This window comes from Hermetia illucens, chromosome 3 (assembly GCF_905115235.1).
Source record: "Hermetia illucens chromosome 3, iHerIll2.2.curated.20191125, whole genome shotgun sequence".
Classification (NCBI taxonomy): Eukaryota; Metazoa; Arthropoda; class Insecta; order Diptera; family Stratiomyidae; genus Hermetia; species Hermetia illucens.
The window spans coordinates 128,365,806-128,384,424 of NC_051851.1; the positions used below are offsets into that span (position 1 = coordinate 128,365,806).

General features: G+C 40.9%; 1 protein-coding gene across 1 annotated transcript in view; it reads left to right on the forward strand.

The window, feature by feature from the left end:
- Positions 1-14,334, forward strand: part of LOC119652144 (pickpocket protein 11-like) — a 36,826-nt gene extending 22,492 nt beyond the window's left edge. The window contains exon 4 of the mRNA XM_038056085.1: positions 14,146-14,334. Coding sequence (XP_037912013.1) covers positions 14,146-14,273 — 128 coding nt within the window. The 3' untranslated portion in view covers positions 14,274-14,334. The remainder of the gene's footprint in view (positions 1-14,145) is intronic.
- Positions 14,335-18,619: the final 4,285 nt, after the last annotated feature.

Below are 18,619 nucleotides of genomic sequence, written 5' to 3' on the forward strand. Positions count from 1 at the left end.
TTAGTGTGTTACTAAACGCCCATGTTGATGACTATTTTGGAACATATCTAAGTAGCTACGGTTTTCGGATACTCATCCACGACTCATATGACTACCCTGATGCCAACGCTGAAATCAAAGTATTACCCCTTAATACCGAAAATTTCATTGGAGTTCTCCCATCTTCATCGTACGCAACGAAGGATGTTGCAAAATTGAGGCCAGAAATTAGGAATTGTTACTTCTACAACGAGAAAAAGGTAAATGTAATGGAACGCTACTCTTATATAAATTGCTTGGCAGAATGCCGTGCCAAACTCGCATACGACCTGTGCGGATGTGTGCCTATGAGATACTTAAATAATGGAGTTTACCCCTCTTGCGGTATGGAATCGATTCTCTGTTTTACGGAAAACGCAAGTTAGTATTCATTGCTACTTTTGGTAGACAGAGCAGCCAACAAATTCTCCAATTTCAGATGCTTTTATGGGAGCAATTCCTGGATTGAACGAAACGATATTAAGGAATCATAGGAGCAAGATTTCACCCTGCAATTGTTTGCCCGACTGTGAGCTCAACCAGTATCCTACTGAGGTTGCTTCTGCTGATCTAAATAGGCCAAAGCTCATAAATAAGTACTATCCCCTTTAAACAGTTTATTATATTGGAATTAACTCAAACATTCATCGATATATATTTGTAGTGGCACTCTAAAACTCAGGAACAAGGTTATCGCGCATGTTTACTTCAACGATATGATATCAACAAGATATCGGAAGGATATATTCCAAGACTGGATTCAGCTACTTGGTAAATTTCAACACTACACCCTATTTTAGACACTGTATATTTGAACTCAGGAGCTTTATCTCTTTGCTTTTTTGTTGTTGTTCGTTGACTTCATTCCGCCAGTTTCGTTAACCTTACCATCTAAGTTATTATTAACAACTAATGTAGTAAGGCGAAGATGATAAGTTTGCACACAACTCAGGATGCGCTGCTGCTTCTATGACATATTGAAAGGCAGTGCTTGTTTCACATCAGCTTGATTTCTTTTGACAGTGGATATAAAAAAATTCTTCTATATAAAGTGCGCCAAAGTGCCTATATCATACAGAGTTTACTACACAATAGATTCCCTTATTGACTTTCCGGGCTGGATCATCCTCATCCATACGGATTAAGTGAGCCGCCAACCGCACCTGTGGGGCCGCATTTTATCTACAACTTGTATCATGGCTCATAAATTTTGATGTTACTTACTTGTCCATCGTCGTCAGTTGACGGAACCTCTAACTCGTCGAAATTCAAGTTATTAAGCAGTGCATAAAAATATTCTACCCATCGCTACAACATTCGCATAAGGTCGAAAATCCGATTTCTTCCTTTTTATCGGCAAGATATGCATGTAGGTGTATATGTGTTCACCCTGATGACTTGTTGGTAAAACTTGCGCACCTGATCTGGTTGCTTCCTGTGCTTTACTGGTGGCCTGGTGGCTCTTCCAGGCTTCCTTATACGTATGCCTTCCTTGAGACTCCTGCTATGTTTGTGGTTTGTGGCGATATCGGTTTAACGTTCTGCGCTGAAGCAAAATGAGATGGGTACTATGCTTTTATCCTCTGACATGACGCATATCCATATCCGACTACTGCTGCCAACTACGGCAAAGCACCTTTTCGTGAACTAGGGGCCAGATTCCTACAAGGACCTAACTGCGAGATGACAATCTAAATTAAGGAACGTTGCAATTGTTCAGTGAGACCACGGTGATTTCCGATAGAAGTATGCTTTCTATGAGGAACTACACGCAGTTCCCGAGAGGCTTCCTAGAAGTGATATTGTGACAGAAATGGGTGGACCGTTTATAATAAGCCGCTATGCTTAGGGTAACTGTAGTAACAGTGAAAAGTTTGTGGGTTTCTGTAACTTTTATGGCCTCGTAATTCGTGGTATATTACACAAACACACGACCTGCCAGGTTCAGGTTCAGGTGGATTTCAACTTTCTAGCGCGAAGAAATTTGTAATTTACATTCCAAAAAGACGCACCAAAGGCCGTCTGACTGGAGAAAGGAAGAGGCGGATAAAACTGCGCAAGAAGCTGAAGAGTGTGGCTTGAGGCGAAAAACAATGATACCAACTATGACAATATTACTCCAATATCTGCACTGAATGATTCGCGGAATAATCCTGTATGCAATGACATAACGGAAGATACAGAGCATGTGATTATTCACTGCCCGTGCACTCTGGCTGCATGTATATATCTCGAGAAGCTGAACCTCATTTACAAATAATTAAAACAAGTTAAAAAAGTAACAATTCGGGAAACCGGAAAGCGTCACTTCTGACCTTGTTAGTAATAGTGCGATTTCTACTAAACTTGGTAATATTAACCTATGCTACTGAAATTTTGTGGTTATAGAATAAATTGCACGCTTTCCACTCAATTTCTCAAAAATATAATAACCATTATTAACTTTATTTGAACAGATATCGGTAAGGAAAGTACCTAGACCTAGACACTCTCTAGTGGCAGCTTCGTGATTTTTCGTTGAGTATTTTTTGGGAATTGCCCCATCAAATAAGTCATCATTTTTCCCTTTCCTTGTAATGTTGAAACTAATACCACATTCGCAAAAAATAATTGAGACTTTCCCTTTGAGACCCTGCATGACCCCGCCCCTACACTTAAATTCAAGGTAGAATGATGCTACTCATGGCATGTGTGGACATTCCCAATTCAAACCTTACCACCAAATTCAATTCAATTCAAATAGGCATAACTGTTTCTGAGAAAAATGCGCGTGGCGGAAAGACAGACAGCCATAGATACTGCTAGATAGACAATGAAAAGACAATTAAGCGCCGGGTCTGGACGGAGTACCGAATAAGGCCCTTAAGCTTGCCCTGAAATCCAGACCGGACATGTTCGCTGAGTTGTTCGAAGCGTGCATGTCCGAGAGTGATATTTCCAGCGGCATGGAAGCCTGGTAAACCTCCAGGTGAACCATCCTCATGCCAACCCATATGTCTTTTGGACACGGTGGGGAAAATGTTAGAGCGGGGAATCTATAATAGAATACTCCCGGTTGTTGAGAGCCAAGGCAACCTTTCAGATCGGCAGTATGGGTTCCGTAAAGCCAAATTAAGCATTGATGCCATCAAATTGGTTTCTGACTTGGCCGAAGATGCAATTCATGGAAAGGGTAATACCGGCAAATGCTGCGTGGTAGTAACCCTGGATGTAAAAAATGCATTCAATTCGGCCAATTGGATTCTAATACGGAAATTTCTAGCGAAGGTTGGTATTCCCGCCTATCTCGCTGCCATCGTCGACAGTTATTTAACTGAAAGGAGGCTTCTGGACCCCAGAAGTACGGTTCTTGTCATTAACGCAACAGAAGTGTTCGATATCCTGTGTGCGTTCATTACGGCGCATGTCCCGCAGGGCTCCGTATTAGGCCCACTACTGTGGAACATCATGTACAATGATGTACTTAATCTTCCCCTTCCGAGGGAAGCCACAGTAATGGGTTACGCTGACGACATAGCGCTGGTTGTTGTCGCAAAACATCTCGAAGATGCTGAGGCAATCGGTGCTGTTAAAAGTTGGCTAAAGAGCTCTGGTTTGACACTTGCGGAGGAAGAAACAGAAGCGGTCCTCATCACTAAGCGTCGGAAGAGAAATTACGCCCGTATTAGAATCGGGAAGCATATCATCACTTCCAAGCCGACAATCAAATACTTGGGACCCCAGGTTTAGATGGCATCCCCAACCGAGCTTTGAAACTGGCAGTGAAGACTAGGCCCGACCTTTTCGCCAACACCTTCGGGGCGTGCCTAAAAGAAGGAATATCCCTGCCCAGTGGAAAAAGCAAAAGTTGGTGTTGCTTCCGAAGCCTGGCAAGCCACGTGGAAATCCAGCGACGTATCATCCTATCTGCCTGTTGGATACAATGGGGAAGATTATGGAGAGAGTCATCTACAAAAGACTCCTGTCCATCGTCGAAGCCAGCAATGGTTTGTCGGAACGCAGTTTGGTTTCTGACGCACCCACTCTACGGGGGACGCAATTGGCATGGTGGTAAACCTGGCAAAAGGTGCACTGATTTCTGGCGGCTGCTGTGCCGTGGTGGCGTTGGATGTCAAAAACGCATTCAACTCGGCCAACTCGAATAGAATTAAAGGAGTGTTGGCTGACATAGGTGTCCCCGGATAGCGAATTTGGTGGAAAACTACCTCTCAGAGAGGACTCTCTGGTACGGGACGGATGAGGGCCCCAAAGAGTACATTGTCACAGCCGGGGTACCACAGGGATCGGTACTTGGTCCCCTGTTGTGGAATATCATGTATAATGGGGTGCTTTCTCTTCCCGCCCCAGAGGGGACTACGATTGTCGGCTTTGCTGATGACTTAGCTGTGATTGTTGCAGCAAAACACCCAGAAGATGTGGAGGTTTACGCAACGGAAACAGTGAGAGCTGTAAAGTCCTGGCTAGAAAAGGCCGGGCTGACCTTGGCGGACGCGAACACGGAAGCGGTCTTAATAACGAACCGCAGGTAAAATAACACTGTGAAAGTGGAGATCGGTGGACATACGGTCGTATCAAAGCCGGCTATCAAATACCTCGGTAATAATTGACACCAAATTGAGTTTTAAGGAACACCGAGAGTATGAGTTAACAAATAACAGTTAACAAATGGGTTAACAAATGAAACGATATTTGTTTTATACTTTTTTATTCATTCACGAGGGCCAGAGTGTTTACGCTCTGGTAGTACCCGAGGAACTGCTGATCTCCGTTTTCTACACCTCCTTAAATACTACGTCTTATTTACTAATGAGTCGACAGGGAAATATACAACACATATTTCCTTGTGACCCATGGTTCTTATCTTTAACACAGGGAAACTATACAAAACATGTTTCCCTATGACCTGTGATCTTAATTACTATATGGGTTCAGACTTTTATTACCCATGGTGATAATGTTCCTGGAAGGTCGGGGAATTATTTATCTAATGGGATATTATTCCAGGAAGGTCGGGGATTTATTTATCTAATGGGATGTTATTCCAGGAAGGACTACAGACATTGTTATCTATTGAATTGCAGATGGTTGGCATTTGCTTCATCGACTATGACTACTCCCCCTCTTAAGCAGATTCGTCCCGAATCTGTTGCAAGTTGCTATTGATGGTTTTCAGGATGAGCTGCATTCTCTCGTCGTTGTTGAATTGGACTGGGAGTATGATGACCTCATGATTCTCGCGGCGCTTGTACCTGCAGTAGCACACTGATCCCGTCATTGTCAACATTGTAAATCCGAAAATAGCAGCTGCAAGCCAGTTACTTGTTTTTTTTTCGCTTCAAACTGGTCTGTCATTTGATCGATCTTTTGCAAATTCTTTAGGTTGAAAACGCTCGGTGTCTGTGGTTCCATTGTCGGCTTCCTGGATGTTACTGGATATAGCGTGCCATTTATGTGTACGTCATTCGAGTGAATAAGGAGGAAAGTTCCGTTAGTAGCCATCTCGCTACCGTTCTCGATGATCCTTGCATTGTTGTCGTTGATGAGTATTGTATTCTCGTCGATTTGTACAATTGGTGAAATGTGGTGGGCTGTCGTGGTGTTGCACGTGGCTGTGGCGTTACTGAAAATCTGCACTAAACAGTGGTCGAAGGGATACTTCTGCCAGATAGATAAACTTAAGGCAATTTCTTAATGCTTGGTTTCCTGACTCACACGTAGAGATATGCTGATGAAGCAGATTTAGAGTAGTATTATTATGAACTACGGGAGAAACTTTTACTAATGGACAGATTTCCTCAATTTTTGGAATTTTAATTAAATATTTTAATATGTTTTCGTCGGAATAGACTTTAACTTGTGAGGCTGTCATTAAATCATTTAGACTAATAGTAACGTTTGAATTAATCAAATCTCTTATTTCATAATTTGCTAAAATAATAGGATTTACAATGTTTAAGCGTGCAAAAGTAACCGAGTAGACGACATTATCTAATAGACCTATTGCTCTTTCATTTCTTATTGAGATTAGTTGAAATAGGCTGGATCTTGCAGAATTTTCCACCCTAATGGAATTACGTTGAATCGTATTAATTTGAGTGGTTAATTCGTTAATTTTTGCATTGAGTTCTGTATTGGTCTCAATTTGTTGATTTTCCGCTATAAGCAATCTAGATTGTTTTTCTTGAAGTATTGTCCAGTCACTATGATCAGGAGTGCCAGTAATAAATTTCAATGCAGAGCCTATGAAATCAATTGATCTTTTTTGTTTGTGGAATCGCAAGGAGTTTAGTAATTTCGTAATTTCGTTAAAATCAGCTTCAAGAGATGCTTTTTCTTCTTTAACTTTAAATAGCTTTTCAAAGTTCTGAATATTTTCTGCGATTACTTCGAATTCGGTTAGGTTCACGGTGTGTATTAAATAAATAAATTCTTGGTAAATCGCGACGTTACCCTTCCGGAAAGGTATATACATAGCCGTTGAGAAGTGCAATAGTCGTGCGTTGGTTGTGGTGAAGACTAGTAATCCGAAAAGATTTTTATCGAATATTATCTTTGTGAATCTTTTTGCCATCAACTAATACAGTTGTCCCTAAATCTTCTTTACATATCTCCTAGTCAGTTTTGTTCCTCGCCGTTTGTCTATTCTAACAAATATTTCTTGACCGGCGTGGAATTCACGGGATACCCGTTTCTTATTCTGGATTTGACATTGTTTCTCTTGAGCTTTCTGGAGGAGATATCTTACTTCCTTAATTTCCTTTTCAGGTAGGGAAAATAAGACGTCTACAGGTCTTCTTTTAATTACGGAGTGAATTGAACCATTATATTTGATGGCGGCTGTTAATATTATTTCCTCAGTGTCATCGGTGTGGTTCTCCATATTCAAAGTTCTCGAAATTTCAGCAAGTGTTGAATGGAATCTCTCTATTTGACCATTACTTACGCTATGCATTGCAGGTACGGTATAGTGAGATAAGTTGAACTTGTTTTTAATCAGAGATTCGATAGTTTGAGAACAGAATGAAGGTTCATTGTCAGTAACCAGTATTCTTGGTTTCCTAAAAAATCCAATAATCTTGAGTAGAACATTCTTTATATCGACTATGCATCGAGAGGATATACGTTCTACAATGGCAAACTTAGAGAACTTGTCGATACATGTGATAAAGTAAAGACCATTTGTGTTAAAAATATCCACGTGCAAGATCTCACCAGGGTAGTTGGGGATTGGAGTAGGAGTCAACATCTCTTTCTTCGGATGTCTTGCATACTTTCCTTGCGCACAAATAGCACATTTTCCCACGAAAGCCTTAATTTTCCGCCTAAGCTTGGGAAAGAAATAGCTATCAAAAATTTGCTGGTAGTTCTCGTTTGCTGAACGGTGTGCTCTTTCATGCTCTATAGCTATGATTTCCACTTGATCGTTACTATTGAGAAGATCAATAACGAATTTAGTAGTGTGCCTAAATCGGACTGATGGAAATAGTTCCACTAATTCGTTTTGGATTTTTCCGAGCACATCAAGCGGACAATAAATTCCGTTTACAATATTATAGTTAATTACATTTTTAAGAACCATATATAATGAATGAAAATCCTTAAATTGAATATCGTGTCGGAGATAGCCGGCGAACGGTGCTGTTGTTTTTATTTCGGTTGATTCTGCCAGTGATAAAAATATTTGGTTTCTGAAACTATTTATCGGTTCATACACGGTCCGTATGTACTGAGTAAAAGATACTTCACTGTTTGTGCAAGTTCTCCCAGTGGAATTATCGTTGCTGAGATGTTGAATGTACTGACGAGATAGAGCGTCTGCTACGACATTACTATTGGCAGGTTTGTATGGTAGAGCTTCGTTTGGATCAGCAAAAACGTTAGAATTACATCTCAAGATTGATCTGAATTCCGAACGAACCTCTTCAGAAATTTTACTATAATCCATCCTCAAGGTATTTACCTGAGCACACTCCATAAAGGAAAGAGGTTCCACGCCATTTTGGTGTCTGATACAGCTTGAACCTGTATCAACACTAGCGCTGATTTCCTTAAGGAAGTCATAACCCAATATTCCGTCAAAGTCAACCAGGTTCGGTAGAATGAAAAATTCGGATTCCTGTCCTAGAATGTGAATGGTGCATTTTTTTGAAATTTTGGTTGACCCATTAATTGATGAAACATAAAATGGATTCTGTACCGGTCTAATAGATTTCAAAAATGAAAGTTCCTTGATGTAATTCTTTGCAGCTCCAGTATCAATAAGTACCTTCAACTTTTTTCCATTAGCTGCTGTTTTCACAATAAAAGGTAGTCGAGAGCTAGTGTTCAATAAATGAAGTTGGTCAGTAACATTTAAATGTTGTTCATCATCTGAAACATTAGGATAATTCTGAGCTGACTTTGATCCGTATTTCTGTGCACTAATATAATTGGCACGTTGTGATCTTTTATGGTCTTTACCGGATTCTTTATTCTTAGGTTTGCCTTGTCGGGAAAAATTTGTCACTTGGTTTTGGTGGAACACTCTATTTGGTCCACTTGTATTAAAATTTGGTCGGTGAGTCGTCGAATACCTGTTCTGAGTTCTTTTAGAATTTGATACATTATTGAATCTCGAAAATGATGGATCTATATCCATAGGCTCGGGAGTAGGTAAAATCTGTTTCTTTGTTTGGGACTCTACCTTGTACTGTGGAAAATGTTTGCGAGGCATTGGATTGAAAGTTTTTCGTTCAGCGAATGCACTAGCAAAAGCTGACCTTTCTCGGTTCATTTCCAATTCTTGAGCCAACGCTAAAGCACTAGGAAGATCTACGGGTCTGCTGGAAAACAGTATATCGCTTAATGGGCGATTCAATCCAGATACAAATACACGCAGTGCGTCGCTCCTGTATTTTTCATTCAGCAATTGCAATGCTTCCTGGTTCTCGGAATATTGCATTAACGCTTTGTTTGTTATTAGAGTGAGCTGTTTTTCCACGGTATCGTAATACTTTACTATAGATAATTTACCCTGCCGAAGAGTTGAAAGTTCCTGCTCTAAGAGATGCAATGGTCTTTTATCACAATACGTATGGTCAAGTCTAACTAGAATAGCTTCAAAATTCAAAGGAGTGCCAAACGAAGACAAGACAGTGTCGGCTGCTCCTGTAATTTTATTACGAAGAATTGAAATCGCCTGATAATATCGATTTGATCCAACGTATCTCTCATAAGGCTTAATAGCCGCTTTGGCCGATTGTCGCCAAGAGGGGTATTTCTCAGTTATTCCTGAAAATTCTGGCACGGTTTTTACAACGTCCAGCGAAATTTCACATGGAATAGCGTCATTAATTTGTACATCTTCGTACTTTTTTACTTCTCTAGAAGGAATAGCAGAATGAAATTGGGAAGATAATTCATTTTTTTGCGATTGGAGTGCATACTGAAGTCGCGTTTCTAAGGCGGCATCTGCTTCCGCTGAAATCTTTTGACTTTCAATGGCTAATGCATTGATTTGCCCTTGCACTTCGAATTGCATTTTAGATACAATCTCCGTAGTGATTCGGGTTATAAGGTCAGTAATGGCATCTGCGCTCAGTGACATTTTTTCGAAGTTTACGAAATTTCAAAAGAGAATAGAGAAATAAGAGCAAAGTAGATAATATTAGCTACAAGGTTTTACAAAAAAAAAATTACTTACAGGATTAACATCGACATATTTTCACAGGTAACTATAACTAACACTTAACTGTCTCTAATTGCTCGCCAGAATGCCACTTATCACTGCTATAACACCGTGCAACTCGACGCGATTATCACATGTACTCTACACTCTCTCTTATACCGGCTATAACTTTGCCGTGAAAAAAAATTATCAAGGAATAGGATAGGTTCAAATCCTTTGTTGGGCGCCAGTTAACAAATAACAGTTAACAAATGGGTTAACAAATGAAACGATATTTGTTTTATACTTTTTTATTCATTCACGAGGGCCAGAGTGCTTACGCTCTGGTAGTACTCGAGGAACTGCTGATCTCCGTTTTCTACACCTCCTTAAATACTACGTCTTATTTACTAATGAGTCGACAGGGAAATATACAACACATATTTCCTTGTGACCCATGGTTCTTATCTTTAACACAGGGAAACTATACAAAACATGTTTCCCTATGACCTGTGGTCTTAATTACTATATGGGTTCAGACTTTTATTACCCATGGTGATAATGTTCCTGGAAGGTCGGGGAATTATTTATCTAATGGGATATTATTCCAGGAAGGTCGGGGATTTATTTATCTAATGGGATGTTATTCCAGGAAGGACTACAGACATTGTTATCTATTGAATTGCAGATGGTTGGCATCTGCTTCATCGACTATGACTTATGCATGCGAAAAGGCAGCCAGTGCCACCACGGCACTTGCAAAAATGTTGCCAAATATTGGTGGACCGAAACATTGCCGGAGGTTGGTGCTAGTCGGAGTGGTGCGCTCCATCCTGCTCTACTCGTCCCCTGTGTGGGCAGAGGCGCTTGCAAACTCTCAGAGACGGAAGCTGGTGAACTCGCTTTGAGGGTTTGCAGTGCTTTTAGAACCACATCAGATGAGGCAGTATTGGTGGTGGCAGGCATGATCCGCGTCGACATTCTGGCCAAAGAAATGAGTGTCCTGTACAATGCAAGACGTATGGAGGGGCATGCACAGTGTAGAAATGCGGTAAGGTCAGAATCGCTTGATCTCTAACAACGCAGATGGGATGAGTCTACCAAAGGTCGGTGGACGCACAGGCTCATTCCCAACATTAGGGTGTGGCTTGAGTGAAAACATGGGGAGATCAACTACCACATTACCCAGTTCCTCACGGGACACGGTGGTTGCTACAGGTAGATGCGTCCCAGACGCGATGGCATACCTTAGGATCCAGAGCATGTGATGTTTCACTGCCCACGATTTGCGATGGAGAGAAGGAGCGTAAACCAGGTGTTGGGCAGGAGTGGGACCCCGGAGAGCTTGGTTACTGAGATGCTGGAGTCCGAGGAGAAGTGGCTTGCGGTCCGCAGTCACCCAAACGCAAGAGGAGTTGCAGAAGGAACAAAGAAGGAGGAAAGCTGCAAATAGGAGAAGGATGAGTGCCTAAGAGCAAACCTACCCCGGAAAGTAATACCTCAATGGTGGTCCCGCGGGGATGGGGCTGAAGAGACCGGGGGTGATTTGTAGTGGGTGTGAATCCCACACGCGCCCGCTGTAGTTCTACCGTTCGGGCGGCGGACGTATCTTTCTACGATTTTCCACCTCCGTGTACGCACAAAAAAAAAAATACTTGGGGGTGGTGATAGATAGGAAGCTCAGATATAAGCAACACGTGCAGTGGGAGGGCCATGGCATACCTCTAGGTTGCTTATAGCCAAGGTGGTGACCTCAGTCAGGCTCTATGCAACCTCTGCCTTCAGGACTATCTTAGATGATGCAGCATTCTTCATCTCTGGAATGATGCCGATTGACATCTTCGCAGATGAAATGGCGAACATATACAATGCGAAACCAACCTCCACCTCATCGCGGACCAAGAAGGCTGGAAGGGAGAGATCCATAAATAGATGGCAAGAGCGGTGGGAACGCTCGGGAAAGGGTCGGTGGACTCACGGGCTTATTCCTGCCATCAACGAGTGGTTGGAGAGTGCTGGTATCAGGAAATCTGGTGCCGAAAATAGTAGCACATCAAGAGAATTGGGATGCGGTCAATTCCATGATCGCATCTATCCAAAAGAGGAGGCAGAGGAGAGGAGAAAAACGCGATCATGTGCGGTGCGCATAGAAGAAAGGTGACTAAGCTAGAGTGAGCTGACTCCGCCCCATGATGTAATACCTTATGGTGGTTCCGCGCGGCAGGGAGGAAGTCGGGGATGGTTTTAGTTGGTAAAAATCCCACACGCTGGTGTGGGTGTGCCTAGACCTGTCTTTTGAAGATGTCCACCTCCCTAAAATAAAAGATAGACAATGAAGGTAAGAAAGTTTTATTTGTGTCTTACTCAGCTTTGAATTAATATTTAAGTCAAATCTGGGTAATTATCACGGGCCGAGCGCAATGCCGACCGCATTGTCTCCTACAGGGTATTGTAATCCTGCAGTGTATCATAATAGTCTTAAATAAAGTGCGTTAACACGCTTCAAGGCCCTGAACCAATTAGATTACCGCGCCAAAGATTAATATTTTTTATTTCCGAGTTATCACAATCTCTGCAGATGCCGAATTTGACCTAATACTCACACTAAATGCCACCATTTAAGCTCGGATGATCTTACCCACTTATACCATATATATAATATATATATAAAGGGGCTCTGTTGGTGGCCATTGGTAGGTTAATGAGAGGGTCCGTCGAGGATTCAACGCAACATCGAACACACATGAAGAATGGTGTACTTCTGTATAATTTTAACCAGCCCTGACCAGAGGCCAAAGACATCAAGGGAAGACTTAAGCGATTTAGGTGCAATACCAGTAGCGGAGAATATTATCTAAACTACAACTACTTTCTCGAGACGTTAATTCGGACAGCACAGCATCCTTTAGATCACTAACTCGACCATGAGTTCCTTACAGAATTCCTAGGTACTTGTAAAAATCTGTCTCGGTCATAGCTTATATAGCTTAGCTATAATAACTAAAGAGATTTCAGAATGTTGTGGTCCTCGAGGATATGATGTGTAAAGAATTGGTAAGCAAGTAATCAGTTTTGCGTCTGCGGGGTCCTTTTTACCGACAGGATAGGTATCCTTTTTATTGACAAGATAGGCAATTCAAGTAGTGATGAAGGGTGGAAATTCCTTAGACTGACTAATGATCTAGTTTATGCTATGTACCAATCGAATATGTACTCTGGTGAACTTTTTGTACCAGAAATTCGGCACCCGTTCAAAACCAAGGCACCTCCAGTTATTTATGGCTATTCGAACCTCCTTTTCGGTAGCATCTGCAAAATTCATGCCCGCATAGTGGCATGCTCAGCATGTTAGGAGGGTAATCCCCAAAACCCACCCCAATATTTCTTCGCTTTCGTTACCGAAAATCGCACTGCCTGGCTCTACTACGATTCCTTTAGTGACCTAAAACACTTTCGCTGGTTCCTGACTTTCGCTCTACCATCCCAACTGCATACGATACAAGGTTTCTGCTTTAGTGTATCCAAAATTTCAACTGCAGGTGTCTCACTGAGGATTGCATAGTTCCAGCAAACCCTCTGCACTTTATTCTTCACCCGTCTGCTGACTAGTTTGAATGAGCTATTGTCATTATTATTTGTTTTACACAAAACCTTACAAAAAAGATCTTCTTAATGCCTTTGCCTGACTTTTCACTTGGTTGTAGTACTGATATAAAGTATATATATTATATATATTTAGAATATGTTGTACATATAACGTTTTATAGTGCAGAGGATTTATTGGAGAAAGAAATTTTGAGGTACAATAACTTTGTTAGTAATAGCAGGATGTCTATTAAATTTTCGAAAATTATGCCCTATAATATCGTCCATATTTATAACAAATGGTGTACCCTTATGATGAACTACATAGTATTTGATAAATTTCTAAAGTATATGTAGTATTATTCTTTATTATTATATAAGATGTATTTCCAGCCCTATATTTTATGTAGGTACATCGTCGTGATTTTTTCTGCGGTTTTTTAGTTGGATAAGTTTTCAGAGCGACACTTTTTGGCGCACACATTTTCAGCAATCACTTCACCTGATTTCGAAAAGTTTTCAATCAGCATATTTGATTCAACACACGAAAATATTCTGAGAAAATAGTTGTCTTACTCTTCGAAATCAACGAAAAACCTATTTTATTTGGAGGGATTCACAGGCCATCATTTCAGCCATTTCCCAGACAATAGAGTGTGACACTATATGAACATCCAAGTTTTGAAGGAGTTACTTTAAAATAATGATGGGCACCTGAGAAAGGAGTGCGACTGGTGAATTTAGTTGCCGAACTGACCATTTGTTTGAATCAATCTTTTTCTTTTTTAATGTGTGGTAGATGTTGTTCCTCCTTGAAAAGTTCGTCATTAAATTTTATTATAGAAGTAAGTAAAGTTTTCTGCCAACGTACTGACTATAGTATTTGTTTTTTCCAGCAACATTCGGAGGACTTTTGGGCCTCATCATGGGTTTCAGTTTTGTAACCGCTTTCGAGTTCATTTACTTTTTAACAATTCGTCCTTTATTTGATTGCTTTGCCAACAATTCTGTTGGAAGAAGTTAAGGATAATAAACTTCAATATAAACACACAAATTAAGTGTTCGAGAAAATACAAATTGTTAACTTTGAGCTCACATTTGCTGGTTTTTCTGCACCTAATGATTAATTAATATCTTAATGAATTGTGTGAACTTTACAAAATACACAAGAATTTTAGAAACAACTCAATTATTTTCTTTTTTCCACCATAAAGGTATTCTTCTTGTGGATCTTTTAATTTTACCATCCATCAAGGCCAAATTACCATCCCAAGATTATTAATATCAATTCCGAGGGTAGAACTATACTTCACTGTGGGAAAATTATCAAATAAAGACCGTTCGTGGCCACTCGCACTTAAGTACACCTCAATCGCAGCCCTCGAAAAGGATTTACATGCCACTGCACTAATTAGTCCAGGAATATGGGCCACGTCGTTCATTTTGTAAAAATTCATATCATAATACGCGGGTTGTACGAAAAATAGGGAGTTTTATATATTTGTATATACACACTTTCATAATGGCTTTCTTGCTAAGGTATCCGAAATTCCATTTCCCTCTACACCGCAATGACCAGGTCCATAGAGTGTGTAGTCTCACCGTATAAATTTTAATATATTCCTGGACGATTTTCGAAGTGATCGAAGTTTTCCCCAAAGCCCCAATTTTCTCTACATTTGCGGATAATTACCAAACAGATGTATAGTTATTCCGAATTCACAAGACGTTACAAAAACTGGATTCAGTTCCTTCAGAAACTCTTCCAATGTTCTGTGCCTCTCACTTTCATTGTTTTCCCATAGACATAAACGAATTAGTCTATGACCTGCTCCCATCGCCTAAGAATAGATATGTTTCTATTCTATCTACTCTCTCTTCTATCAACATTCCTGCATGAGTCCTAAGTCCATGTCGGGTCCGCCTACACACTCTATAGGCTATGAGAATGCCCTTCGTCTTTACCTCCACATGTTTGTTCGACAGGAGCTTCTCATTTAGTATGATTCCCAAATATTTCACTACTTCGGAGAGTTAAAGTATTCTACTCCTCATCTCTGGAAGACAAAGGCTATTCAGTTCTCCCATTTCTGTAAATAACAACATGATGGTTTTGTTTGGATTTACTGAAAGTCTGTCAATTAATTCAACGGCGCATTGTACAATTCTATACGCCCTTCCGAGATCTTGCCCAACATCTAGAACAGCTACAATATTCGCATAAGCTTGGGCATGGAAATTTTCGTAGTCTTTATGATTGCAAGTCGATCAAAAGACTTCACAGAAGTGGCGATAGCACACCTACGTCATTGCAACCTTTCGCTGCTTCTGTTGTCAAGACACAGTAACCTCTGGGTTAGCATAATATAGCATAGATCCACTTAATTAAAATTGCATCGATCCTATGCTTGTTGGCCGCATCACAGAGTTTTTGTAAAGGCGCACAGTCAAAGGCCACTTCAGTGTCCATGAATACCACTATCATTGAAACCAAAGAGCGAAGAGCAATCTCTCGGGACTTTCCACACTGGTAGACATGATGGTTTTCATTTAGTCGGTGCAACCCTCATTTTTTGTGGCGATGCTCAACAAGTTTTCGGATATCTCAGGGAGAATAATGTTAAGCTGATTTGACTGAATTTCTTTACATTTAAATAGTCATCCTTCCCAGGTTTCAGTATGAAGATCACCTTAAGTTTCTGCCAAAATAAAGGCACGTAATCCAAAGCAAGACATGATAGAAAAATACTTCTTAGTAGCCGCTGTAGGCACCCTGTACATTTTTAGCATCGCTGAATAAATCCATCTCAGGTACATTGAGGTGCTCGAAGGGTAATAAGGAAGTCCTCGGTTTCTTACTGTAAAACTTTTATGTTAAAATATTTGCATTTTAATTCTGTCACCTGTTTTCTCGGATGACATACTTTCAAGAGGCATTGTACAGATTCAACTCGTGGGCTGGTGAAATTTTTATCCGATCTTCTAAGAGAGTCTAACTGGGCGAGTACATCCCAACATTCTCGATCGTAAATATGTTGATTTTATAACATATAGTACTTCTTGCACACATCACCGCTAACCGAAGAGCCTGCTATGTCCAGTATTAGTCTCACCGGGGCCGGTCGTAGTCGGATTTTCAGTTTATCCCAAATTATTTTTTTTCGGGTTGGGTGCGCCGAAGACACTAAATGCAAGCTTTCATTGAAGTGGAAAGCGTGTCTTCCTCAGAATTCTTCATGAAGTGAGATGAATTTAGTGAACCTTCCAAAATCCGCGCTTCGGCCACAACATTATTACTCATTAGTGGATTCGAAGTTTGTGACTTCTTACGGTTGCTGGTAGATCACATATTGGAAAGTACCGAGAATGCCTAGTAATACAATGGTGAAATAGAAAAACAAAAAGTTTATATCGTACAAGCATTCCTGACGTCAACCGTGCTGCCACGACAGAATTGCATTCAGTTATATAATCCCCGAGAAACACCTTCAATTCAGAGCAACCAACATGGTTAGATTCAGTGCCCATGTTCCAGCAACAAAATCAATTCATAAACAAAAATCTGCGAATAAACAATTATTAGTCAGTTGGGAATTCCAAGCCTTGTAAGGCTGCAAGACGTTCCCAATTTTACCCCGGAACATTGGTCGAGCCAGATAGGCAAGTAGATACAAGTGAATAAGCACTAATTCCTCTTCTTTAAGCAGAAAGGATAATGTTTGAACTTTAAGAACTCGACTTCAAGGCATTTCAACGCATCATAGTTTAACGTACTTAGCAAACCAGGTTGGAGAGATTGAAGGAAGTTTGGGTTAAGTGCGAAAACCAATATCCTACAACATAAGAGATTGGCAAAGATCACGCAATCTCTCATGAAGTACATGTACGGACAAGTAGGAAGCATTGGAAAGTATGCTGCTCGACTATTCTACAATATTACGCGAAAGGATGAACATCCTCCAGTCACAAGCAACGTCGGGAGGGGTTGCAGTCCAAAGGAGTCATTAAAGCTGGGGAGAATTAAGATTCCGTCATTTATTGGCACCTACATCCATTGGTTTGTCTTTCGGTATCTCTTCGAAAGCATGGTCCATGAGAACACTAGTTTAAAAAATGCAGTGTCTCCGAGCACTTTGTGTGACGAAGCAGAGCAGCTTATTAATTACCTCAGCATAACAGAAGTAAACTATTAGCCAGCGTGGAAGCTGCTTTGCGAGCGCTACGACAATCACCGCATGGTATCTCAGGAAATCTTACAGCGTTTCTGGAACGTTCAGAAATGCTTCCACAATGATTTCAATGGATTAAAACGAATGCGAACATTTAAAATCGAACTATTCGATGCTCAGCCTGAAACTGGACCTAGAGTCTCTCAAGGAATGGCACAAATATATTGGTAACTCAACCGTGATTCCGCCACTGTCACAGTTTTCAGGATTCATTAAACAGTTAAACGGTTCACGATACTCGAATCTTTCTACTGCTGATTGGCATACGAATCAGAAGGGTAAACCATGCAAAGGAGGATTGGTTGCCACCCATGCAGTACGGACGGAAGATGATCAGTCGTGCTTTAGATGCAAAGAAACTATAGAGCCAATAGGTGCTCTTCGAAACATGGTTACAAAATCTGCGGGAAAAAGCACAACTCACTATTGTATGTGGATAGCATTCAAGCTACTATTCAGGTTCCGACAAATATTCACAGTCTTCTTGAACCTGTTGAGATCTCAGAAAGCCAGGCGCTGATTCAAATCACTAAACCAGAAGTTGGAGTCATAACTTTACGAGAACTGTTAGATACTGGCGCTCAATGGTCATTCATCAGTGAATCGGCAACGCAACTATTCAAGGACGGTCGCAATCATGCAAACGTTCCAATCTGGGGAGTTGGCGTTGCAAATCAACTTACCACGAGAGGAATAAGAACAGTGACGGCAATCAAAGTGACTGAACAATTGATCTTCAATCCTCTAATTGTAAAGTCTGCTACGACACCATTACCGTCGGTGCACAATCCGATGAAAATACCAAATGGATTACCTAAAGCAGATCTAGCAGATCCTACATATTGTGTACCATCGAAAATAGACATTTTGATCGGAGCGGATGTATATGGGGATATACTACTACCTGGAAACCCCTGTGCACAGCGTACCAAACTATGCTGGGGGCCAATTCAAGGGCAGGCCATGCAGGCAATGGTGTCGTACGTAGGGTTAGCAGAGACATTACGGAAATTCTAGCAGACTGAAGAACCACCGTCAACTAGTCCATGGACAGTTCAGGGCAAGGAAACTGAAACCACTTACATTCAGACAACGAATCGATTTGCAACAGGTGAATACTCGATGATGCTGCCATTAAAGT